Genomic DNA, 27,195 nt, shown 5'->3' with positions numbered 1-27,195 from the left:
AAATGCTGACTTCTAAAGGACCCCTAAAACTCCAGAGTTCTTAAGAAATGAGGAGGCTTCAGGTCACTTGTTTCTGCTCCCAGGTGACTCTGCTGCAGGGACTCAGTTTACTTGTTTTGGAAATGACATGTCATACAGTGTCTCATCAGGACACACAGGTGAGGACATCCAGACCACCGCCTGGTCAGCAGGACAGCGATCTTTTCTATTTTGCAGCAAGCACTCCCTTTGTATACACTGTTTTAATACAATCAAGGCCACTAGCTCACTCTCCATCATTTTCTGAAAATGTCCTAACAGTTTCAATCAGATCCTGAGAGTTAAAAGTCGACTATTACGGAAAATTTCCTACTCACCAGGAAAACCCCAGGTTTTTTTTTCTTTTAATATTTTATTATTTTTATTTTATGTGTATGAGTGTATTGCCTGCATGTATGTGAGTGTACCCATGTTGTGCAATGCTGTGGAGGTCAGAAGAGGGCTTCGGATTCCCCTGGAACTGGAGTTAAGGATGGTTCGTAGCCGCCATGTGGGTGCTGGGACTCGAACCCGGGTCCTCTGCAAGAGCAGTCAGTGCTCTTAACCACTGAGCCATCTCTCCAGCCCTGAAAACCCCAGTTTTACTAGGCTCTTTCTAGCTGTCTTGAGGATGTCTGGGAAAAAGCAGGAAGAGTGAATATTATGCAGAGTCCTGAATCTTAGTGCTGCCCAAAGAACGAAGAATGACAGCCATGAATAGAAACTACTACTGAGGAAGACTGGAACCTAATTTTATTACCTTTTTCCAGCACTGTACATGCCTTACTCTGCTAGTTGAGCAGGCTCAGAATTTAAGGATTACATACAATTGTTCTTTATCCAAGACAGAGTAGTTCGTTTCTGCTGAGTGAGAGAAAGAGACAGAGACAGACAGACAGACAGACAGAGACTGAGAGACTGCTGACTATGTGTGAGTTGTTAAAGAATGAATCCAGGGCTTCGTGTATTCTAAGCACACAGTTTTATACTGTTCTGTTTTGAACATTCACTATTAAGAGGAAAATGTGAAATCTTTTTTTTTTAATTTTATCATTTTTATTTTATGTGTATGTGTGTATTGCCTGCATGTAGGTAAGTGCACCCATGTCGTGCAGTGCCCACAGAGGTCAGAAGAGGGCTTCGGATTTCCCTGGAACTGGAGGTATGGATGGTTTGTAGCCGCCATGTGCTGGGAATTGAACCTGGGTCTTCGGCAAGAGGAGTCAGTGCTCTTAACCACTGAGCCCACTCTACAGGGAGACTGTCTCAAAAAGACTAAAAATAAATAAATAAATAAATAATAAAAAAATAAAAAGGTTGCTACTCCAAATTCAAACTATATGGAACTTTTTCAAATAACTCCAACATAAATTATATACAGATGGCCCCCAAACCACAAGGATTTGACTTAATGATTTTTTTCACTTAACAACAGTATAAAATTGGTATGCATTCTGTTAGGGTTCCAAATAGCAGCTCCACCCCCTCCCCAACAGGGACCTACAAACTCTGCTGAGAAGCAGCCTGCCTTTCCTCTGACCTCCAAAGATAAGCAGAGTTCCTCTTATCTTAAGAGGAAAAAGAAGACACTTCCACACCCTAATCCTACCTGCTTCCCCCTCCCTGATTCCACACCCTAAAGCCCCCATATGTAAAGTCCCAGCTCACAACCCGTGGACATTCCTTTCCTGGACATCTTTCCTTCCCTGACATCCTTCCCTTCCTTCCCTTCCCCCTTCCCCCTTCCCTTCTCTTCCCTTCCATCTTTCCCTTCCTGGACATCTTTCCCTTCCTGGACATCTTTCCCTTCCTGAGGGAAAGGTGCCCCGTGCGAAATAAATCTGTGTCCCACTGAGGATTCCATCTGAGCCTCCGTGCCTCATCCATCCATCCGCTCGTGCCTTCTCCATCTGAGCCGCTCGCTCCCGCCCATTCTCTACCTATCACATTCCACAGAAACAATACTTTGAATTTTGATTCTTTCCTAAGCTAGCAACAAGTAATTCCAAACTCTCTCTCTCCAAGCTGGGCAGAGCTATAATGAGCTATGTAGCTCCCCTCCCAGGCAGTAATGCGATCATGATTTATGGACTCTCCTAAAATTAGGTAAATTTAAAGAAACTGAACTATGAAGTGAGAAACAGTAACAAAAAAGCTAGAAGTCATTATGCCAGTAGTCAGAAAAAGAGGAAAAATAACAGAGAGAACATTTGAAGAAATACTAGGCTTCTAGTAACGGCAAACAAGTTGATTTTAATCAATCCTTCCTCAAAGGAAAAAAAAAAAGATAAGAAAAAAAAATTTAAATCTCCCTGAATGCCAACAAAAGCAAATGAGTTACCAAACATGGGAGAGGTTAGAGGCCCAGGGAAGTGAACACATCAGAAATCATTCCAGGTAGGTGACTGTGGGATTTTTTTTTTTTTTTTTTTTTTTGAGACAGGGTCTCCTTGTAGCCCGAGCTGTCCTGGAACTCACTATGTAGACCAGGCTAGCCTTGAACTCACAAAGATCCGCCTGCCTCTGCTTCCCAAGTACTGGGATTAAAGGCGTGAGCCACCACACCCAGCGACTATGGGATTTTAAAGGATCAAAAGCCCTAAGGCTAAAGGTGGTAGTGGCAAGCAGAGGAAAAAATAGGCTTCTAGTAACAGCAAACAAGTTGATTTTAATCAATTCATGGCTGGTACTGATAATTTTTTTTTAAATTGTGCTATGTAACATTTAGCATACAATAAATAAAAATAACTCAAATAGGAAGTAAAACACTGCAAGTAAAAACACAAGCAGCTCAAAAAGTCCTAGAATAACCAGATATTAACCTAAGCACAGATGTTAAAAGAGGCTTATTATATATTTAAGAAATAAGGAGCAATAATAAGATATTTAGCAAAGAAATGGATTTTTTTTTTAACTCTTAAAATCAATCACTTGGTCAGGCATGATGGCACATGCCTTTAATCCCAGTACTCAGGAGGCAGAGGCAGGTGGATCTCCATGAGTTCAAGGCCAGCCTGGTCTGCAATCTACATATTGAGTTCCAGGACGGCTGGGGCTACAGGGAGACCCTGTCTCAAAAAGCCAAAAAAAAAAACAAAAAACAAAAAAACAAAAAATCAATCACTTGTAAACTGGGCATGGTGGTACACCCCTTTAATTTCAACATTCAGGGAGCAGAAGCAAGCGGATCTCTGAGTTTGCAGTCAGCTGGGTCTACATAGTAGTGAGTTCCAGTCCAGCTGGGGCTATAGGGAGACCTACCTCAAAATACAAAAAACAAAACAAGCAAACAACAGTAAATCAGCCACTTGTAAATTCTCAAACTAAAAAGAAAAGCATTAAAATTAACACGGACAGACTTAAAAGTAAGCAAGCCGCTAGTCCACAGAAAACAAGTAACCCTGAAAATGTATCAGAAGAAAGCTTCCAGAACAAAGCCCAGAGATAGAAACACAGCAAATTCACAAAAGATGGTAAGAGAAAACATGGAGGTCATAAGGAGGAACACTATACATGAATTTAAAGATTCATAAAAGGTGAGAAAATTGGGAAATATGAAGATAAAATGAAAAATTTAAACATTGGTGACTTTGTCAAGCCATCAACTATAAGCAGGTTAAATAGAAAGAAAGTCACACCTCAGCTATGTCATAAGTTAAACAAACAAAATCTCCAGTTATGAGAGGAACCTGACAGATCACCACTAAAGGAGACAATATTACATCTTTGGTTGACTTCTCAACAGAAATAATAGAAGAGGGCTGGAGGGATGGCTCAGCAGTTAAGACCACTGACTACTCTTGCAGAGGACCTGTGTTCAATTCCCAGCACCGACATGGTGGCTACAAACCGTCCTTAACTCCAGTTCCAGGGGAATCCGAAGCCCTCTTCTGACCTTCGCAGCAATGCACATGTGCACTCACATACATGCAAGCAATACACTCATACACATAAAATAAAAATAAACAAAATATTAATATAAATAAATATATATATAAAGAAATAACAGAAGAAGAAAAACAGAAATAACATTCTTAAAATGTTAAAACCATTGGCAACTGATCACCGCTGGGTAAGGGAAAGTTGATCTTCTTTAAGAGAGTGACCCTAGAAAAGCTGAAAGGCTCTAATGGATGAACTCACATGAAAGACAGCTGGGTACACAAACTTGACCTATAGGCTTTAACATATAAGACAGACACAGGAAATCCTGTGAGTGGGTTATAGGGGATACAGATAGGTGAGGTCTAAATATGATTAAAATGTATTGAATAAAATCCACAAAAATTCAATAAAAAATTGAAAAAATAAATTAAAAGTTTTAAATCTATATAAAGCAGCCAGGCGTGGTAGTGTATAGCTTTGATCCCAGCACTCAAGAGGCAGAGGCAGGTGGATTTCTGTGAGTTCAAGGCCAGCCTGGTCTACAATAGAGAGTTCCAGGTCAGCTGGGGCTACAGGGAGACCCTGTCTCAAAGAGACCAAAAAATTAATTAATTAAAATAAAAAATAAAATAAAGATATGTAAAGCAAAAATATACAACCATAATATAAGACTGAGATAAAAAAGCTGGGCATGGTGGAGCATGCCTTTAATCCCAGGCTACAGGAAGACCCTACCTCAAAAATATAGGGGGGGAGGGAGGGGCACAGGGGACTGAGATAAAAAAATTTTAAGCTAGAGACCTCGATTCTCCAGTAAAAGTTAATACCAGTTAATAATAGACTTTGAAGGACTGAAGAGATGGCTCAACAGTCAAGAGAACTGGCTGTTCAGAGGATCCAGGTTTGACTCCCAGGACCCATATGGTGCCTAATAATTCCACTTCCAGGTGACCCGTTGCCCTCTTCTGGCACTACACACAGATGATACACATATATACACACAAGCATAATATTCATATACATAAAAATTAATAAATCTTTAAAAATTAATAATAGGCTTTGCAAATGAAGAATATCTACTGCAATCTTTAAGAAATAAAGAGAAAGGAAGACATTCAAATGAAAATAATCCTAAGGGATATCACTAACTGCAATGCATGATACTCTTTTTTTACAAAAGTAATTAAAACTAGGGGCTGGAGAGATAGCTCAGCACTTAATAGCACTTGCTGCTTTTGCAAAGGACCCAAGTTCAGTTCCCAGCACCCATATGGCAGTTCACAACTGACTGTTGGATCCAGAGGTTCCAATTCCCTATTCTGGCCCCAGCATGCCTAGGCAAGCACATGGTATACATACATACACACATACATTTATACATACATAACATACATTCAGGCAAAACATTCATATACACAAAAATAAAAATTTAAATGTTTTTTTAATTTTAAGAGATCCTGTATCAAAAAAATTTTTAGGTAAATAAATGATTTAAACTAAACAATACTCAGACTGTGGATACAGCTCAGTGGTAGAACGTTTGCCTAGCATGTGTGTGGTCCTGGATCCTACTCCTGTACCAGAAACAAAGGAAAAAAAAAAATTAGAAAGACATAAAACTAGAGAGCATGAAGGGTAGTAAGAAGGTAGTAAGTGGGGGGTGGGGGGTGGAAAGGGGTCTGAATGTGATCAAAATTCATTGTATAAAATTCTCAAATCAATAAAAATATTTTTGACAAAACTCACCAAACAGTATTTTGGTAATGCCTATAAATGTGAAAAAACTTTAAGTTAATTTTTTGGGGGGAGAGAGGGTGTTGCTTGAGACAAGGTCTCATATAGCCCAGGCTGGCTGGCTTTGAACTCACTTTGTAGCAGATGATCTTGAATTCCTAATCCTCCTGCATCTACCTCCTAAATGTTGGGATTATAGACATGTGCTACCCTACCTGGCTTGACAGACCTGCTTTTTGAGAAGCAGGAACATAGGGCTCTGATTCTCTTCAGAGACACTCTTCCCCCTGCTGTCTGTCCCTGGTGCTAGGGCCTGAACTTTCCTTGGAGCTGTTGCCCCTCTGTCTGTCCATGCTGTTGCCCCTCTGTCCATGGTGCTAATAACTCTTCTAAAAAAATTCTTTATTCCCCCAACAACCCAAAGAAGCAAGGAAATGATAAAGCAAATCAGGACATCATCCACCTGTAAGGCACAGTTGGGGGCGGGGGGCAAGAGAGGTCAGAGATAGATCAAAGTTACTGCCATTGTTCAAATTCTGGGGTCAGACAATAGACACATAGATGTTTATTACTTCTAGGAATGAAGGAAGGAAGGAGGGAAGAAGTATAAGCAAAAAGATCTGAGAGGAGCAATGGCAACCGCCCAGGAGAAGGTTACCGGTAAGTTGGGAGTGGTCCTGGGGTGGGGGTGGGGCTACAGAGAGGTTCAAAGACTAGACAGATAATCAGGAGGTAGAAATGACTGAACTTGGTAACTGACTGGATATGGAGACTGTGGGAGAAGACGACTTATGAATGATTCTCAGGGTTAGATTCAGAAACTGATAAGCACAAAGGCCATTTCATGAAAGCAGGATCCAGGAGTCCATAATTTGCTACATAAAGCTTTGTGGTGACGGGTACTAAGTCACTTAATGGCTGCCTCTGCATATCTATTCCATCTGCTGCCTACCATTTAGCATATAGTCATGTAAGAAATAAAGGACCCTAGCATGTGCTCCAGGGGCACATACACTGATAGTCTTTGTATAAAACATAACCCCTGCACATAGTTGGCCCAAGGGCACAGATCTGGAAGGAAGCTCAGGCACTTGCATTTGAGGAAAAAGCTGGCTTCTCTTCCCCCCCACCCCCCCACAACTACACATGATTGAAAGGGGAAGGACTTAGTGGCTGATAACAGGCTTTTTTTTTTTTTTTTTTTTTTAAGTCAGCCCAAGGACGTAGCTGATACCAGAAGACTAAACAAACTGGGCAAACACAGCAGAGCTGGATGCAGCCAAGGAACAGGGCTGGTCTCCCTGCAGGCTCCTGTAATCATGGACTTTCCCTGTCTGCCTCTCAGTACTAGGACACTAAACTAAAACAGAGGCTAGAAACAGAAAGTGAGTTTGTAAGTAAAAGCCCCAGAATGCAAAATTGGCCTAACTTGTGTGAGGGTCTTAATTATCTATTATACTACTCAAAACCACCTGGACAAAACCACTGACTCTAAATCTGGAGGTGAAGAAAGCTAAGATTAAGTAATGTTTGCACTCAATCTTTAACCTTGAGGAATTATGAACACAAAGCATGAAAGACTCAATTAAAATAAATTTCTAGATAATCTACATATCAAAGGAACTCTGCCCAGCCTAAGTAATAAATGAGCCATTTGGTAAAAAGGCTAAAACTTGGGGCTGGAGAGATGGCTCTGCAGTTAGGAGCACTGACTGCTTGCAGATAACCAGGGTTTGATTCCCAGCACCCACATGGTGGCTACAAACCATCCTTAACTCCAGTTCCAGGGGAATCCGAAGCCCTCTTCTGACCTCTGTGGCATAGCATGGCATGGGTGCACTCACATACATGCAGGCAATACATTCATACACATAAAATAATAAATAAAATATTTTTAAAAAGGCTAAAACTTGAAGCATTTAATAACAAAATGTTCTGATAAAATTTGAATAACCGGATTCTTTATCCCAGTACAAGAGAGCCAATTTAAAATTTAAAAAATTTTTTTATTTTGCCGGGAGTAGTGGCTCTCACCTTTAATCCCAGCACTCAGGAGGCAGAGGCAGGAGGATCTCTGTGAGTTCAAGGCCAGCCTGGTCTACATAGTGAGTTCCAGGACAGCTGGGGCTACAGGAAGACCCTGTCTCAAAAAGACCAAAAAATTTTTTTTATTTTATGTCAATTAGTGTTTTGCCTGCATGTGTGTAAGCGCACTCATGTATGCAATGCCTGCAGAGGCCAGAAGAGAATGGTGAACACCCTGAAACAGGAGTTGGGCAGCTGTAAGTCACCATGTAGGTGCTGGGAATTGAACCTGGGTTCTCTGCAAGAGCAGTCAGGGCTTTTAACCTCTGAACCATCTTTCCAGCCCCAAGAAAGCCCATTTTAAATTTCTACCACTGAACCACCAAGGCTTGGTACCATTTTAAATTTCTAAAGAGCTAAATAGTTCTAACAAAATATAGATTTCAAGGTCAATAAAGATGCAGCAATGTGCTCTGATACCCATGGCCAGTTTTAAGCACAATGATCTGAAAATTAGCTCATCCCTGCCATGCTCATCCTCTTCTCATCTCATTTTTTTTTTTTTTTTTGTCTTTGTAGATCAGGCTGGCCTTGAACTCACAGCGATCCACTTGCCTCTCCCTCCCAAGTGTTGGGATTAAAGGCTTGCACCACATCAGATGACTTTCTCTATCATTCTTACCTATTGCCTTGAGACAGTGTCTCTCACTGAAACCATTGGAAACTTGAAGTTTTGGCTAACCAATGGGAAGGTCACAGTTTTGGCTGCCTGGCTGGCCAGCTAGCTTTCAGGGCCCACCTGTCTCAGTCCCTCTCCAATACTGAAGTTATAGACACATGCAGCCATGCCTGAATTTTACATTAGTGCTGGGAATTTGAACTCAGATCTTCACGTCTGCACAGCAAGTACTCTTATTTCCCAGCCTCTTAGCTATTCTTTTTCCTCTTCCTTTACAGGTCTAGTCATCTGTGTACATCCCAGGATGTCTGTGTGCCTTCCATTCCTCTGTATGATTTTCCCATTCTCCCTGTTACTATTCCTTCACACTTCCTTCCTCACTGACCACTTACAATTCACATGTCCACCTGTATCACTTTCCTGTTGCTGTGGTAAAACACTGTGACCAAGGGAACTTATAAAAAGGAAAAGTTTATTTGCACTTATGGTTCCAGGGGAATTCGAGTCTATCATAGCAGGGAGGCATGTTGGTAGTAGGTGGTCAGACCAGGAGCACAAAGCAGAGGCTCACATCATCAAGCAGGCATAGGAAGCACAGAGAGACTAGAGATCTGGCATGGCTTAAAAACTCTCCAAGCCCGCCCCCAGTGATATGCTTCCTCCAGCATGGCCACACCTTCTAAGAAAACCCAAAACAGCAACACAAACCAGTGGCAAAATGTCCAAATACTTGGAGCCTATGGGGGGCATTCGCATTTAAACCACCATACCATCTTAACAGCCAAGGTAATAGGTATTAAAGGTGGGACCTTTGGAGGTGATTAGGGTGGAGGATGGAGCTCTGGTGAAGGGGAGATTAGTGCCCTCATAGGGGGGGCCCCCGGAGAGAGCCCTCACCTTTCTACTATGTAGAGATACAGCAAGGTATCATCCATGAACCAGAAAATAGGCTCTCACTGAAGAATCCCCCAAATGAATTTCCTAGCCTCCAAAACTTTGACAAATGTGTTTGTGTTGTTTATAAATCACACAACTTATGGTATTGTTATAGCAGTGGAAATACTCTGAACCACCATAATTTTTTATTTCTTTGATTTGACTGTAGAATATTTGATAACACTATAGAATTAAAAGGTTGTGTTTTTCGTTTGTTGAGGGGTTTGTGTGACATACAAGTGTGTACATGTTCGTGTGCATATACATGTTCCTGTATATGTGCATATGTGCTCACAAGTGTGTATGTATGTACATACACATGCATATGGAGGCCAGAGGTCAACACTGGGTGTCATCCTCAATCACTCTCCACCTTATTTTTTCAACTTATGTTTTGAGACAGGGTCTCTCACTCAACCTGGAGTTCACCAATTCAGGTAGGCTGGCTGGCCAGCAAGCTTCAGAGATCTGCTTCTCTCCATCTCTTAAGTGTCAGGATTACAGACGGCATACTGTCAAACCTGAATGTTTCTGTGGATGCTAGGAATCTGAACTCAGGTCTCCATGCTGGCATGACAAGAACTTCACTGACTGAGCCATCTCCCCAGACTCCCAGAATCAAAGTCTTTACTTGTGCTTTTTTAAGAGTATTTGTGTGTGTGCAGGAACGTATGTGCATGAGGATACATGTGCATGTGTGGACATGAGCACGTGAAGGTCAGAGGACAATCTTTTGTTAACATTCTCAGGAACGCTGTCTACCTCTTTGGAGAGAGAATCTCTTAGGGGTCTAGAACACAAAATTAGGCTTAACTGGCTGGTCAGTGATCCTCAGGGATGTTCCTGTCTCCACCTCTCCAGCTCTGGGATTCTAAGTGTGCATCACAATGGCTAGCTTCTAGAAAGTAAACTTAGGTCCTCATAGTTGTGATACAAACACTTTCCCAAAAGACTGAGCTATCTCCTCAGTCCAGAATAAAAGTTTTTAATCCCCATTTACCTTTTTAGACATTAAGATAATTTTTATTTACAAATTTTAAAAAATTATTTTTTGAGCCGGGTGTGGTGGTACATGCTTTTAATCCCAGCACTTGGGAGGCAGAGGCAGGCGAATCTCTGTGAGTTCAAGGCCAGCCTGGTCTACATAGTGGGCTCCTGGACAGCTGGGGCTACAGGGAGACCCTGTCTCAAAAAGACAAAAAAAAAAATTACTTTATGAACTGATTTGTGTTGTATGACCCTTGAACTGACTGATTCACTAAATCAGGGTCATAATAAAATGCTTCTCATTCACCAAAGAATAGCAATTTTTACTAAGGGTTTTGGGTCTAAAGAGCTGGAATTTAGAAAATAAAAAATTTACCTATGGATTCATTAATCATTGTTTTAAATGGCAATAAGATTCTGGGACTTTGTTCATTGTATACTCTTTGTATCAGTCACTTTTCTGTTGCTGTGATAGAAACACTGACCCAAGCAGTTTATAGAAGGAAGAGTTTATTTGAGCTTACGGTTCCAGGGGAATTATACTCCATCATGGTGGGGAGGCATGGTGGCTGGAAGTGGCTGGAGCAGGAACAACAGAAGTGAAACTCTCACATCATCACCAAGCACAGGAAGCAAGAGACCGACCAGAGATCTGGCAAGGCTTAAGAACTCTCTAAGCCCACCCCCAGTGATGTGCTTCCTCCAGGATAGCCACACCTTCTAAAACCTCCCAAAACAGCATCATCATCTGGGGACAAAATGTCCAAACACTTGGAGCCTATGGAGGACATTTTCATTCAAAACACCACACTTTCATTTTTAAAATTCAAATTTCTTTAATGTTTTTGTTTGATTGTTTAAGACAAGTTTTTGCTATGCATACCAGGCTGGCCTGGAACTCAGAGATCCACTTGCCTCTGCCTCCTGAGTACTGGGATTAAAGGCGTGCATCGCCATACCCAACCATTCACTAGTTTTCTAATGCTGGTTATTTTATGGAGATAATTTGTATTTTATTATTTTATTTTTAATAAATGGGTAAAATATCTAACTTAGTGCCAGGTGTGGTGGTGTGCACCTTTAATCCCCATACTTGGAAGGCAGAGGTAGGCAGATCAAGGCCAGCCTGGTCTCCATAGCAAGTTCCAGGCCAGTTGTGACTAAAGAGAGACCCTGTCTCAAAAAGACCGCCCCCCCCAAAAAACCAAACACACACACACACACACACACACACAAACTGACTTAATAGTAGCTTATAAACATGCCATAAACCCAGTGAATACTTAAACTATGACTTGATGGTGACATATTCGTGCTTTTCTCACTAATTCACAAACTCCTCACTACTGTAACATGCAACTAATGGCATTTTACAAATGTATGAATTCAAATAAATCTACAGAGAGAAAAAAAATGAAGCAAAGAGAATTTATCCATCCAAACCAAATGAATGGTGAGTACAGTAGTAGTGCCAAGAAACAGGAACTCTTGGTTCCTGGAACAGAACCATTAGCCTCTTCCATCATTTGTTTTGTTTGCTTTTGCTTTGTTTTTTTATGTTATCACCTTAATTCTACATTTATACAAATAAAGAAACTCATTTGCATTTTAATTAGGGTATATTTAAATAGTTTCTCTTGTTGTAAGGTCTACCTCACACTGTTCTGAAGGGAAAAAGTTTAAAATAGATGTTTAGACATTTATGGAGCAAAAACAATATACTTTAGTTCAAAGGTATTTGGTGTTAGCAAGTAAAGGTTAGCCTTAAAATCAACTGGAAAGCCACATAAGCATGCCTAAGCCTTAGGTGTATTTCCCTGAAGAACAACTCTATTTTAGGTATCTATAGTGTTATCAAAAAATATGACTCAAGTGGGTGATTCTCCAACTATCTTAGAGCATGCCACAGGATGGCAAGTGACTACTGCTCAGTCTGTAGAAAGGATGAATACCGAAATTCCCCTCAACCTTGACCCTAAGCTGGTGATGAGGAGATTGGGCATTTAAACAAAGTGAGTATGAGAGCTACTAGCCTGTCGTATGCGGCAATCATAAAGTTGAGGAGGAGGCTGATGGACTGGTCCACACTGATTTGGTGAGTAGAAGGAAGGCGCTTATTCAACTGATAGTAGATAGATGAGATGACGGTCTCCAGACGGGACACACTGATCTCGGTGGTATGGTCCAGTGTATTAAGGCCATTGTCTCGGAAGGCTTCAATCATGTTCCAGATATCAACAAGATGAACTAAAATCCAGAGAAAATAGATTGTTAACAGTTTTAAAGTATTATACTGCCTTTACAACTGGGTATTTAAATTGATCAATTAGTTTTTTAAGTTTAAAGTATAAAAGCTCAGGGCTGTAGGATGGCTCAGTGGTTAAGAGCACTGGCTGCTCTTTCAGAGGAGCTGGGCTCAGTTCCCAGTATCCACAAAGCAGCTAACAATGTCTGTAACTGCATATCCAGGGAATCCAACATCTTCTGGCTTCCATGAGCACTGCACACAACAGTGCACTTACATTCATTCAGGTAAAACACTCATGCACATAATAATTAAAAATAATTAAAAAAAATTTTTTTAACATACAGAAACTCTTTAGCCTACACAGAGAAATCCATTCCAAGGCAGAATAGAAAACATTCATTCCAGAAGACATCAAAGAGCCACCACAGAACAGGGCTGACAACCTGTGACTTCATTCAAGTAACAGGCATTTCAGCCTCTGTAAAGTGACCCTTGTGCCTATCAGGTGATTCTATGAAAGGGGGGACTCTAAAATCACTCATAAAAATGCTCAGCTTAAAGCTGGGTGTGGTGGCGCACACCTTTGATTCCAGCACTTGGGAGGCAGAGGCAGGCGGATCTCTGAGTTGAAGGCTAGCCTAGTCTACATAGTGAGTTCCAGGTCAGCTGGGACTACAGGAGACCCTGTCTCAAAAAGACCCAAAAAAAAAAAAAAAAAAAAGAAAAAAAAATGCTCAGCTTAGCCAGGCATGGTGGTGCACATCTTTAGTCTCAGCACTTTGGAGGCAGAGGAGGCAGATCTCTGTGAGTCCAAGGCCATCCTAATCTACATAGTGAGTTCTGGGCCAGCTGGGGCTATAGGGAGACTGTCTCAAAAAAAAGAATGCTCAGCTTTAAAAACACTTATTACTTTATTTTGTGAGGGGAGGGGTTTATGAAAATTTATATAAGTGGGTGTGCTAATGCCACAGCACATGTGTAGAAGTCAGAAGACAGCTTTCAGGAGTTGGTTCTCTACAGCATGTGGATTCCAAGGACTGAACACAGGCCATCAGGCTTGGCAGAAACTCACCAGCCCAACTTTTAGCACTTTCTTCAATTTGTTATATCATCCTGAATCACCTTTTTAAAAAGATTTAAAAGATTTATATTATTCATGTGTGTGAATATAAGTGCATGTGCACATGTATGTGCAATGCCTTCAAAGTCCAGGAAGAATCCCTCAGAGCTGGTGATACAGCATTTGTGAGCCACCCAACATTATAAGTACTGGGATTCGAACTCTGGTCTTCCTGATTGAACACCAAAAGTGCTCTTAACCGGGCTGGAGAGATGGCTCAGTGGTTAGGAGCACTGACTGTTCTTGCAGAGGACCCAGGTTCAATTCCCAGCACCCACATGGCAGCTACGAACCGTCCTTAACTCCAGTTCCAGGGGAATCCGAAGCTCTCTTCTGACCTCTGCGGCAATGCACAACACAGGTGCACTCACATACATGGAGGCAATACACTCATACACATAAAACAAAAATAATAAATAAAAAATTTTAAATAGTGTTCTTAACCACCAAGCCATGTCTCTAGGCCTGAACTGTCTTATTTTATGGTTGGTCTAACAACTTCAGCAATATTTACATAGCAAAATTTACTCTCTAAGATCCTAAAAAGAAATACAATAACATTAAGTAAAACTCTAACATGCAGTCAGGCATGATGGCACACATCTGAAAAATACACATACAATATCTGAAATGAATGCATGTATATACCTGAAGGCTACATAACAAGAAACAGTGCCAGAGAGGAGAAACTTCCCATCAAGTAAGTTGTTGTTCAGGGTAGTCTAAGTGACTCCCCAAATAACACAGGCTATTGCCAGAGCCCTTGATTACCTCCCAGAACTTGAAGATAAGACTCTATGCTGAAGACAGGACATATTTCAAACACAGGACTTGGAGCAATGGAACTGGAACTGACCTAGAAGCCTTCTCCCTGAAGAGTAGCTCTCATAGTTCTAGAGGATTTTATGTTAAGGGAGAAAAATCAATCAATGGTCCAACCTAGCTGTAAAGCCTAATAACCACAACAACCAGCACAGAAAACTATCTCTATTTGTGCGGTAGTGGCACTTTTATCTATGGGGTAATCAACAGCTATCTAATTGGATTTTAATCCCTCTCCATGGAAACTCATGGGCGGCACTGTAAATATAACCAAATGCACTTGGCTAAAGAAGCCATAGATCCTAGAGAAAACCCTATCTCTGTCAAATCTCTAGACAAATGAAATTTCTTACTGTATGCTAAATATGGATCCTTGTATTTACAGACAAGTATACCATATACCACTCATCGAAGAAGCTTCTTTTTGAAACAGATGGAAGCTATTACCGTGTTCCACAACTGGTCGCACACAGAGAATATACGTCGCAGAGATGTCCTGCCCTACATGACACATCTACAGTAGAATCTCTACATCTAAAGCTCATGGAAAATAGCAGAAGAGAGGGAAGACAGAATACTAATACATCCCTCAACTTTCAACAGTAAAGCTTCCCATACAGTGTATGATGCACACAAAAGACTATACGACTGGCTAAGTTTTAGAGAATAAGAGACTATAAAATGTGTGTCCCTGGATAGGACTCGTAAATTAAACCTCACCCACCCACAGCTCAGGGACCACTGCAGAAGAGGGTGTGGAAAGATTTTAAGAGCCAGGGTTGGTGCATGAACATAAGGAAACAGAGGTTTTCAAGCATCTGGGAACTTGCTCATATGAACTTGCAATAATGGTGACAGCATGCACAAGACCCATGCCAAATTCAATCAGACAACAACCCAGCATAGAATGGGGGAAATAGGCAGGAGGTCCCAACCCTAGCTGAGGAACTATTGGCAACTGATTACTGTGGGGTGAAGGAGAGCAAATCTTTTTTAAGTGAGTGAATCTAGACAGCTTAACTAGATTACAGTGATTAACTTGAAAAAGGGGGATTATCTGGGTACAAATGCTTGACCAGATAGACTTAGCATATATGACAGAATGCATGAAATTTGAGGGGGAGCTACAGGGGGAGGGAGATGGGGGAAGGGCTCTAAATTTGATTAAGATCTATTACATGAAATGCACAAAAAATAAATTTTAAAAACTTTGTTTCTAATAGGAATTAACAAGCAGATTTTAAAATTAAAAGGAAACTAGATTTAAAGGGCTATGAATGCCTCAGAGAAGCTTAAAAAGAAAAACAGTAAAATAGGAGAACTTGTTTTCCTAACGTCAAGATTTATTATAAAGCTATAATGATAGTTATCAGAACAGTATGGTATTATACAAGGATAGACAGATCCACAGAACACAGAAACACTGTCAACTAATCTTCTCAGACATGACAGACATGAACACCACTTTGAACCATCTTGAACTTGTCTACTAATGAACATGAGACAATCTCTGGCAGTCAAGAAAAAGAATGTCTTTTCAATAAACGATGCCAGAACAATGGACTCGGTTTGTATTGTCCACTTGACAGAACTCAGAGTCACCTGGGAAGACAGAACCTCAACTGAAGAACTTCCTCAATCAGATTGCCCTATGGCCAGGTCTGTGAGAGATTGTTTTGACTGATGATTGATGTGGGAAGGCCCAGTTCACTGTGGACAGCATCATCCCTAGGTAGGTAGGCCTAAGCTGTATAAGAAAGCTAGCTGAGGGGGCTGGAGAGATGGCTCAGTGGTTAAGAGCACTAGCTGTTCTTGCAGAAGACCCGGGTATGATCACAGCACCCACAAGGCAGCTAAGAGCTGTCCATAACTCCAGTTCTAGGGGTCCGACGCCCTCTTCTGACCTCTGCGAGTATTGTAGGACACAGGTACACTTACATGCAGGCATAACACTCATACACATAAAATAAAATAAAAAAGTAAGTAAGAAAAGAAAACTAGCTGAGCAAGAGCCAGAGCGCAGTCCAGCGAGCAGCGTTCCTCTTTGGTTTCTGCTTCAAGTTCCTATCCTGCTTGAGTTCCTGTCCTAACTTCTCTCAACAATGGACTGTGAGCTGAAGTATAAGCTGAAATAAACCCTTTATCACAGCAAAAGAAAAACAAACCAAATGGACCAAACTGAAGGTTAACTTCCATTTATGCTATATATCCACACAGAAAAATTCACCGCAGATTGTACAACACATAGGAAAGGAAGAAAAAATAAAAACATTAGAACATTAATTACTAACACTACTGCCTAGTTCAGGCTCTCAACACTCTACACAGAGAACGCACTTAACCAAGAATAATTATGGGAAAAGTTACAAAAATGTTCAGGCAGTTCTTCTAAAAGAGTGGTTTTCAAACATTTTGGTCATATATATTTAATTTCCCTCTCCCTCTCTGGCACAGGTGCGCATACACAAACATGTGAGTGCACACACATAATTAGAAATCAGAAAGCTTCACAAAAGGGGCTAGAGAGATGGCTCAGCATGTTTAGAGCACTGGCTAATCTCGCAGAAGACCCAAGTTTGGTTCCTATTACGCACAAGGCAGCTAACAACCTTCTGTAATTCCAGTTCCAGGGGATCTGACATTCTCTTCTAATTTTTGCAGGCATTGCAAAACATCGGTGTACTTATATACATGCAGGCAAAACACCCATACACATAAAATAAAAATAATAAATAAGGGGCTAGAGAGATGGCTCAGTAGTTAAGTACACTGGCTGTTCTTGCAGAAGACCAGAGTTCAAATCCCAGCACCCACATGGCAGCTAACAACTGTCCGTGACTCCAGTTCCAGGGGATCCAATAACCTCTTCTGTCCTCCTCAGGCACTGCACAACACAGGTGCACTTACCTACATGCAGGCAATACACGCATACACATAAAAATAAATAAATATTTTTTTTTAATTGGCATCCCAGCACCCACATGGCAACTAACAACTGTCCATAACTCCAGTTCCAGGGGATCCAATAACCTCTTCTGTCCTCCTCAGGCACTGCACAACACAGGTGCACTTACCTACATGCAGGCAATACACGCATACACATAAAAATAAATAAATAATAAATAAAATGTTAAAAAATAATAAATAATTTTTTAAAGTTTCACAAAACACTTTTTTACCACCTAAGCTACACACTCTTGAGAGTTTCCTTTTCTCTAATCTTTGTTTGTAATGAACACTTTATACTATGGCTACAGCCCACCAAAATGACTTAATGAAGCAGTAATAGGTCATCATCCATAATATGAAAAACACTGCTTTGGGAAATCACAACAAAAAGAAATTTGGCTTCCATCTAAGATGGTATGATAAACTCTAGAGAGAATTGCAGGATTCATAAGTCTTACTGTCTGACAAAGCTATCAGATGTAAAGTAGCCTACCCAAGTCACCTGTTTATAATAAGTACATGAGTTATTAGCAAAACTAAGCCTTGTTTTCTTTTCCTTTTTTCTTTTTCTGAGACAGGGTCTCACTATGCAGCCCTAGCTGGCCTAGAACAGTGTAGACCAGGCTGGCCTGAAACTCACAGAGATCTACCTGCCTCCATCTCCCACGTGCTAGGATAAAAAGGTATAAGCAACCATGCCCAGCTCAAAACTAAGTCATTTAAAACAGGTTTTTCAATTATGTTGATGTTCTTTCCATTATATAAAATGCATTTTATTAATACATGCACTCACCAGAAAAGTACAGCAATTCTGAAACAATTCATCTTCATAGAAATTAAGAGAACATTTATGGGTACATACATATATTTACACATTTTATTTTCTAATCTACATGATAGCAATTATTTATTAAAAGAGGGTGATTTATTCTAGACTAAGCTTAATCAGAAAAATGAATTTTTACTAACCCTGTATCAAAACATGAAGGTCTTTCTTTACCTGAGAAGCTAATAACTAAATTAATTTTGGACAAAGCATTGGATCAGTATTAGCAATAAGGAAAAAAGTCAATTCTCCACTTAAAGAACATTAATATGCCACCTCAAACCTTATAACTAATTACAGCTACTAGCAACTGGAGCTGGTGAGTTGGCTCAGAGAATAAAGGCAATGCGCCAAGCCTGAGGACCTAAGTTCCAGGAACCCATGTGGTAGGAGAGAACTGATTCCTGGATATCCTCTGCCCTTCATGTGTGCTATGGCACACACACATACATACACACACATAAAATAAAGACATAATAAAAAATTTTAAAAGTAATTACTAGTAATATTGCTTGTAATATTGATTTTGTTAATTTATTTTAAAGGATACAGAACTGAAATGCAAATTCATTCCATTACAAAGCTTATATTCTGATAAATCTTTAAAACAAACAAGATAACTTTATGGCACACCTAAAAACTATTAAAATTATTTCACAATACTGAGAGCCCTATCTGCTCCCCCCAAAACAAGAAATGACTTACGATTACATCGTTTCTGTACAAAACGTAATTTGCAAGCTGTTCGGTAAGTTGACAGTCGTATAACATCAAAATTCTGAGCACCTAAGAAAAGGGTATAAGAAATATTAGATATTCGTCTTTTCTTTCAAACCCTGTAAAACATGAAGTTGATTTATGACAAGGAATTCTAATCTTTTAATCACATCACATCTTTTAAGACTTGTTTAAGGAAAGGCCCTGATGCATTCCTGAGCCTGATGGCTCTTTTAAACTAGCCAACAGGGAAAGACTACGAAGTTGGAACCCAGCTAATGGGGAAGACACAGCTCTCTTTCATCAGGGATAAAACCCCCCAAACTTCTGGATCCTATGTGTACTTGCTGGATCTTACTGAACACATAAAGCACCCTTTTGCAAAAGTAAAACCTGCCTTGCCCAGTTACTTTCACTTTGTCCTTATTTTCTTTGCTGTATCCTTGTTTTCTGTGTGCAATATTGATGAGGTCCTGGGGCCTTGGATTTTATTTCTAACAATTGTAAATGAAAGTGTTGAGCTGGATTCAAGTATACTATAGTTCCACTGTATTGCCACAGTGTTCAACAGCTAAAAAGTGTTCCAATAAAAATGGAGGGAAAGGGGCTAGAGAAATGGCTCAACGGTTAAAAGCACTGACTGCTCTTGCAGAGGACCTGGGTTCAATTCCCAGCATCCACATGGTGGCTAAAAAACGTCCTTAACTGCAGTTCCAGGGGAATCTGAAGCCTTCTTCTGACCTCCATGGCATTGCACAACATGGGTGCACTCACATACATGCAGGCAATACACTCATACAAATAAAATAAAAATAAAAAATAAAAATAAAAATTTTGTTAAAAAAAAAAATGGAGGGAAAAAAGGATTAAGAAACACTTCCTGCCTGCCCATTACATGCCAAACTTGGCCGACAGTTTTACCTGTATCATCCCTTCTGCTGCTAGGACAGAAAACTCCAAAAGGAGGAACCTTCATGTCTCGGTCAATGAACTACATGATTAGCAAAGGACAGCACAGTATAAAGTAAAAAAGAAGTGAGTCTAGAGTCAAGAAAGGTAAACTCCAAGCCAGGCATAGTGCAACTAAGGAAGAAGGACTGCTGCAAGCTCAAGGCCAGTCGGGCTCCACAGTGAAACCCATTCCGGACCTGGGGGTTGGGGTGGGGGGTCTGGCGCCAGTCTATCTATGCAACATAACTTGTCTATGGCTATGATGCATGCCTCTTTCTTAGTCAGTGTCCTCATGGGCAGAGGGAGCTAGACCAGCTAATCTCTAAGGTCTCCTTCCTGGTCCATAGCAGACTGTACTTTTCTTTTTTTTTTGGTCTTTTTGAGACAGGGTCTCCCTGTAGCCCCAGCTGTCCTGGAACTCACTATGTAGACCAGGCTGGCCTTGAACTCACAGAGATCCGCCTGCCTCTGCCCAGCTAAAAAAAAAATTTTAGCCGGGCATGGTGGCACATGCCTTTAACCCCAGCACTCGGGAGGCAGAGTGCTTCATCCCCAGATCTTGTTTTTTTCCAACAGAGTTTCAATTAAGTAGATTTGGCCTTGAGCTTACTATGTAGCCCAGCCTGGCCTTAAACTTCTGAATTTCCTTGCTTCAACCTCCTGAATGTTGGGATTACAAGCATGAGATACTATGGTTGACTATATCTATGAAGAAGCAAAAACTCAGAACTGGAGGGGCTGAAGAGATGGCTCAGCAGTTAAGAGCACTAGCTGTTCTTACAGAAAACCGGAGTTCAAATCCCAGCACCCACACGGCAGCTAACAATTGTCTGTCCAGTTCCAGAGGATTCAACAGCCTTTTGTCCTCCATGGGCATTGCACAACACCAGTGCACTTACATATATACAGGCAATACACATACACATGCATAAAATACAAATAATAAATAAAAAATATTTAAAAAGAAAAATTAGGACTGGAGAGATAGTATAGTGGTTAAGAACACATAGCAATTCTAGAGGACCTGAGTTCAATTTCCAGCAGCCACATTGGGCAGCTCACAACTGCCTGTAACTCCAGCTCCTAGGGAAGCTAATGCTTCTGGCTTCCTCAGGCATCTGCACTCATGTGCATATACACAAACATATATACATAATTTTGAAGATTATAAAAAAATCTTTTTAAAAGTAAAAACTTATTTCCCGTCACTGAAATTTGAACAGGACATTGTGACTGCCTAACAGATTACAATTCAGCAGAGGTTACAGTGTATGACTTCTGGGTGGGAGACAAAAGGCAATACAGCTTGCTTCTGACCCCTCTCCTTCAGGATGACAGCCCTTTGAACTGAAACACCAAGTTATGAGAAAGTTCAGACATACAGGCCACCAAGAGAGGTTCATGGGCAGAGGATCTGAGTTCATCACACAGGAAGCAGTACAACTGCCAAGCACGTATGTAAGATTTCATGTGATATTTCACATGACTCAAGGCCTCTCAGTCTTCCCAATGAAACATCAGTGGTAGGGAAGCAGAGCTGAGAAGTTAGCACTGAATTCTATTGTAAGTACAAAATGTACAAAAAAGATAAAGTTATGGTAATATACAGTCATATCAACTAGAACAAAGCTGAAAAGTACCTAAGTCTATCTATATCAAACTTTGTTATTTCAAAATCTGCTAGAGCCGAGCATAGTGGTACATGCTTTTAATCCCAGCACTTGAGAGACATAGGCAGGCAGAGCTCTGTGAAACTGAGGCCAGCCTTGGTCTACATAGCAAGTTCCAGGCCAGCTGTGGATACCGGGAGGGGCTGGAGAGATGGCTCAGTGGTTAAGAGCACTGACTGCTCTTGCAGAGGACCCAGGTTAGATTCCCAGCACCCACATGGTGGCCAACAACTGTCCATAAATCCAGTTTCGGGGGATTTTGATGCTCTCTTCTGACCTCCTTGGGCATTATTGGCACAGGTCCACTTACACACATCAGAGAATACACTCATACACATAAAAATAAAAATAATAAATATTTTTTTTAGAAAAATAAGTATCCTTGAATTTTAGAGTCAATTTAGATAGCTTTGGCCCCTGATGAGTGTCTTATTTCATCTACTCTGCCTTTATGAGATTTGAAGCAAAATTTTGACTCATTAAACGGAAAGTTTAAGAGTTCTCCAGTTGTCCATAGAGGTTGCATGAGTTTGCAATCCCACCAGCAGTGAATAAGCGTTCCCCTTTCTCGCCAGCATTTGGTATCATTTGTTCTTGATCCAAGACAGTCTAATTGGGGTAAGGTGATACCTTAGGGTGGTTTTAATTTGCATTTCCCTAATTACTAATGATATTGAACACATTTTGAGATATTTCTTAGTCATCTTTTATTTCTTCATTTGAGACCACTCAGTTTAGATCTTTAGCCCATCTTTTAATTGGGTCTTTTGGCTTCTTGATTCTTTGTTTTTTGAGTTCTTTATATATTCTGAATGTTAAACCCCTGTCATATGTGTCACTGGTGAAGATTTTTTCTTCTAATAGTTTCAGGGTTTCCTGTTTCTCACTGAGGTCTTTGATCCATTTGGAGTTGACCTTTGTGCAAGCCGAAAGATAAGGATCTAGTTTCATTCTTCTACAGGTGGAGATCCCGTTTTGCCCGCACCATTTGTTGAAGATGCTGCATTTCCTCCACTGTGTGTTTTTGGTACCTTTGTCAAATATCAGGTGGCTGAAATTGCATGTACTCAGGTTTGGATCTTCAATAATGTTCCATTGATCTATGTGTCTATTTTTGCACCAGTACTACGCTGTTTTATAAGACTATAGCTCTGTAGTATACTTTGAGATCTGGCATAGTAATCCCTCCAGCATTGCTCTTTGTGCTCAGGGTTGCTTTGGCTATCCGGGGTCTTTTGTGCTTCCATATAAATTTAAGGATTTTTTTTTTCTAATTCTGTTAAGTATGTTATGGAGATTTTGATTGAGATTCCCTTTTCATCTCTGATTTTGTTGATTTGGATTTGCTCTTTCTTTCTTTGGTTAACTGGGCTAAGGGTCTGTCTATCTTGTTTAGCTTTTCAAAGAACCAGCTCTTAGATTCATTGATTCTTTGAATTTTTTTCTTTGTTTCTATTTCATTAATTTCTGCTCTGATTTTTGTTATTTCTTCTCTTCTGCTGGGTTTGGGTTTCATTTCTTCTTGCCTTTCCAGGGTCTTAAGTTGCAGTGTGAGGTCATTTATTTGGGCACTTTCTAATTTTTTAATGTAGGCACTTAAAGCTATAAACTTCCTTCTTAGGACTGCTTTTAAAGTGTCCCAGAGGTTGTGTTGTGTTGTATTGTCCTTTTCGTTGAATTCCAGGAATTCTTTTTTTTTCTTAATTTCTCCTTGACCCACTCATTATTTAGGAGTGTGTCGTTCAATCACCACAAGTTCGTGTAGTTCCTGGGGCTTTGTCCAGTGTTGATTTTGAGCTTATTGCACTGTGGTCAATAGAATGCATGGAATTATTATTATTTTTTTTTTTTGTATTTGCTGAGGATTGTTTTGTGGCCTAGTATGTAGTCAGTTTTTGAAAACTTTCCACGGGGTACTGAGTACAAAGTGTATTCTTTGGTGCTGTATTCTTTGTTGTTAAGGTTGATTCCTTTCTTAGCAGGGGCCTCCTGTTCTCTGCCTTACTTACCCGGAAAGTACCTCCAAGCATGGATGCCTGACCTTATTTGGAACATGACCTTTGGCATAGTTACCTGCAATATAACTGCCCCCAGGTTTTTTCTATATGATAATTAGGTATTTCCCTATAGCCAGATGACAGGATCACCCTACCACATGTAAATAAAGCATACTATGAGCACCTATCAGCTGAAGCTTTGGCTGCTGCCTCCACACTATATTTTTCCCTGACCCCCACTGAATAAACGGAGCTGTATCAATGAATCTGACTCCCTGGAAGGCCTTTTCCTTCGTGCTCACTGGCTGTCCTGATCCCAGTTCATCGCTTCTGCTCCCTTTGTTCTTGTGGGTGGCCAATGGCCTACGAGGGGAGAGACCCACAGTGCTTGGGTGGAATATTTGAAAGACATCTGTTAGGTCCATTTGATGTATGGTATCATTTAATTCAGATGTCTCTCTCTTTATTCTTTGTCCAGTTGACCTGTCTAATGGAGACAGTGGGGTATTGAAGTCTCCTACTATTACTGAGTTGGGGTTAATCTGTGTCTTAAAGTCCTATAGTAATGTTTTTATGAATTTGGGTGCACCAGAGTTTGGTGCATATATGTTAAGGATTGTAGTATCTTCTCAGTTAACTGCTGCTTTGATCAGAATGAAGTGTCCCTCCTTATCTCTTCTGATTAGTTTTACTTTGAAGTGTATTTTGTCAGATATTAGAATTGAAACCTCTGCTTGTTTCCCTTTAAAAAGGAAAAAAGAGGGACTGGAGAGATGGCTCAGCAATTAAGAACACAGACTGTTCTTGCAGAAGACCTGGGTTCGAGTCCCAGCACCCACATGGTAGCTAACAACTGTCTGTAACTCCAATTCCAGGGGATCCAACAGCTTCTTCTGTCCTCCTCTGGCATTGCAGGACATGGGTGCACTTATATACATGCAGGTATAACACTCGTATACATAAATAAAAATAATAAATAAAATATTTTTTAAAAAATAAAAAGGAAAAAAGAAACAAACAAGCTTGCCTAAGGTTATATGGTCAGTACATGTGAGAGCCAAGATCCAAACCAGACATTCTAACTGTAGAGCCTGAAGAATCTACTCTGAAGAACAGATTCAAGACTCAGTTATGGAGCCTGCCATATGGGCACATCTGTAATCCTGAGGCAAGGGGATGGTGAGTTCAAGGCCAGCCTGGATGAGACCTGAAGAGAGAAGACAGGAGGGGAACAGGAGAAGCAGAGTGTACAACTCCACATATGAGATAAAACTCAATTTTGTTTCATGGTTTGTTTGGAGGTAGAAAGTGAGACAGTGGGAAGTACCTGCTTAGATAACTAGCAATCCAGTTATTTCCCAGCTGATACAAAAATTTCTTTTCAACTAATCTAACAGTCATCAAGCCTATACTTCTGAACTGAGCCTCCACTGACTAGATCGCTACAGATTGAAAATATGCTGAGTTGAAAAGATCTTCTGAAACTTCATCTGCTAATTGTCATACTGAAACAGGCAGAATTCTAGAATTCAAGTACAGCAGGGGCTATCTTAGGCTAAGTTTCTGCCTCCCCTTTCCTGATTCAACCTTGCAGCACCAATTTTCCTTTTATTTTTAAAGTAGGGTCTCACTATGCAGCCCAGGCTGTCCTTGAACTCATGATCTTTATGCCTCAACTCCTTGCACCAGGATGACAGGCATGTACCTGCACACCCAGCTTTGTAGTAAAACTCTTATGTTAACAGCCCTTATAGTTTAATTTGAAAAAGAATAAAATGCTTTTTAAAAGTTTCACAATGACTGATCCAGACTAATAACCCTGTATCATGGCAAAAGGATTTGAGACCCAGCAAGTGTGAGTAAGGTTGTCAGTATCACATGGTCAAAGTCACACAGAAACATAGTCTCAAAAAAAAAAAAAAATACTGGAAACCACCCAATTCCTCTGGGCCATGTTTTGTTTTCATTTTTATATAATTTTTAACAGAAGATTTTTAAACTGGATAGTACAGTTCTTTTTCTTTGGTTTTTTTCAATAGCTTTATTGTTCCAACGCTTAGTTCTCTTTCTCTCAGGACTGACATCTAGTAGAAGGTAATTTATATAATATATTAATCATTAACTACTTATCACACCAGAAAGCTTATGGTAACAACACTTACAGCAAGAATTCTAAACAGGGGCTAGAGAAATGGCTCAGTGGTTAAGAGCACTGGCCAGTTAACCCAGGTTCAGATCAAAGCATCCACATAACTCCAGTTCCAAGAACCGTCCATAACTCCAGTTGCAATGTTATCCTCTCCCACTGGCGGGCACTGCACGTACAGGTGCACTCACATACATACAAGCAAAATATTCGTACAAATTAAATATATTTTATTTATATTTATTTTTATGTGTATGAGTGTTATGCCTGCATGTGGTAAGTGCATCCGTGTCGTGCAATGCCCACAGAAAACAGAAGAGGCTGTCAGATCCCCTGGAATTGGAGTTATGGACAGCTGTTAGCTGCCATGTGGCTGCTGGGATTCAAAACCCAGGTCTTCTGCAAGAACAGCCATTGTTCTTAACCACTGAGCCATCTCTCCAGCCCCATATTCATACAAATTAAATAAAAATTTTTAAAAGAATTCTAAACAGTAGGTAAGACTTAAAGTTACAAGTATTCCATGTAACACTTCTGTTAAGGTTCAGATAGCCCTGCCCCCTCACCAACAGGATCCCAAGGACTTCTCATGCTCCTGAGAAAAGGGAACCTAGCTGATAAAGCAACTTGGTCTTTGAAGTCAAGCTAAGCAGACTTTTCTCCACTGTTTGGCCAACACAGCAGGCTTCCCCTTTGATCTCCAAAGAGGACAGGTTTTAACAGTGCGGCTCTCTCACTTCCCCCCAACACCCAACTTTAAAAAAAAAAAATACATCTTCCTGCCTTCTGCAGGAAGCAGAAGCCTCCCTTTTAAAAGACCCCAGCTCAAGACCTGGGCAGACTTTTCCCTGCCCGAAAGGGAATCTGTCCCATGTGTTCCTTTGCTAATAAACCCTATTTTGATGGAGTTTTATCTGTGCCTCGGTGCCTCATCATCCACTAGCTCGTTCTCCGCCAACTTTTCACCTATCAGATGGTGCCGAAACCCGGGATTGAACCAGGGACCTTTAGATGGGCAGGTGATGAAGGTCTGTGTATGGTTGTTACAATATAACAAGGATGAGACAAGGATAATGTGTAGAAAACCTTAAAATTTCTAAAGTTGCAGCTTAGTCAACTGGTCTAAGGATGTCTAGTCAAGGTTTATTTAAGGATGTTGCCCAAGCTCTATCTACATAGCACATGGTAATTAAAAGTACCAGACTGGTGTAACTAACCTTGTTGGATGTTTAACAGCCAGACTCTAAGGCCTGTATTAATCTGATCAGAGAGACTTAAAGGGACAAATTTTTGTTCCTGGCCCTCCAAGGTCAAACAAGTTCCAAGGGCTATGGCGCATCTCTTGAAATATCCTGTAACTTTGGAGAGTCACCTGTCCTCTTGTTCAGGGAGGCCATGAAGACCCCAGAAGATGGACTTGAACCAGTGTCCAGTCTGAAAAGAGGAGGGTCAACACAGAGGAAACATTTCCTCCATGCTTCCAAG

The 27,195-nt window shown here is 40.6% G+C and overlaps 1 protein-coding gene across 11 annotated transcripts in view; it reads right to left on the bottom strand.

Annotated features, from left to right (window-relative positions):
• Dtnb (dystrobrevin beta) overlaps positions 1 to 27,195 on the bottom strand; it is a 304,013-nt gene that overhangs the window by 249,016 nt on the left and 27,802 nt on the right. For all 11 annotated transcript variants that reach the window (XM_008848488.1, XM_008848520.2, XM_008848500.2 and 8 more), the window contains exons 3-4: positions 18,935 to 19,015; positions 12,298 to 12,511 (exon numbers count right to left, since the gene is read on the bottom strand). In XM_008848488.1, coding sequence (XP_008846710.1) covers positions 12,298 to 12,511; positions 18,935 to 19,015 — 295 coding nt within the window. The remainder of the gene's footprint in view (positions 1 to 12,297; positions 12,512 to 18,934; positions 19,016 to 27,195) is intronic.

Source organism: Nannospalax galili, unplaced genomic scaffold (assembly GCF_000622305.1).
Source record: "Nannospalax galili isolate Female #2095 unplaced genomic scaffold, S.galili_v1.0 scaffold1191, whole genome shotgun sequence".
In the NCBI taxonomy this organism is placed as follows: domain Eukaryota; kingdom Metazoa; phylum Chordata; class Mammalia; order Rodentia; family Spalacidae; genus Nannospalax; species Nannospalax galili.
The sequence above is the reverse complement of the archived record's forward strand: the minus strand, read 5'-3'. Positions and strand labels throughout refer to the sequence as shown.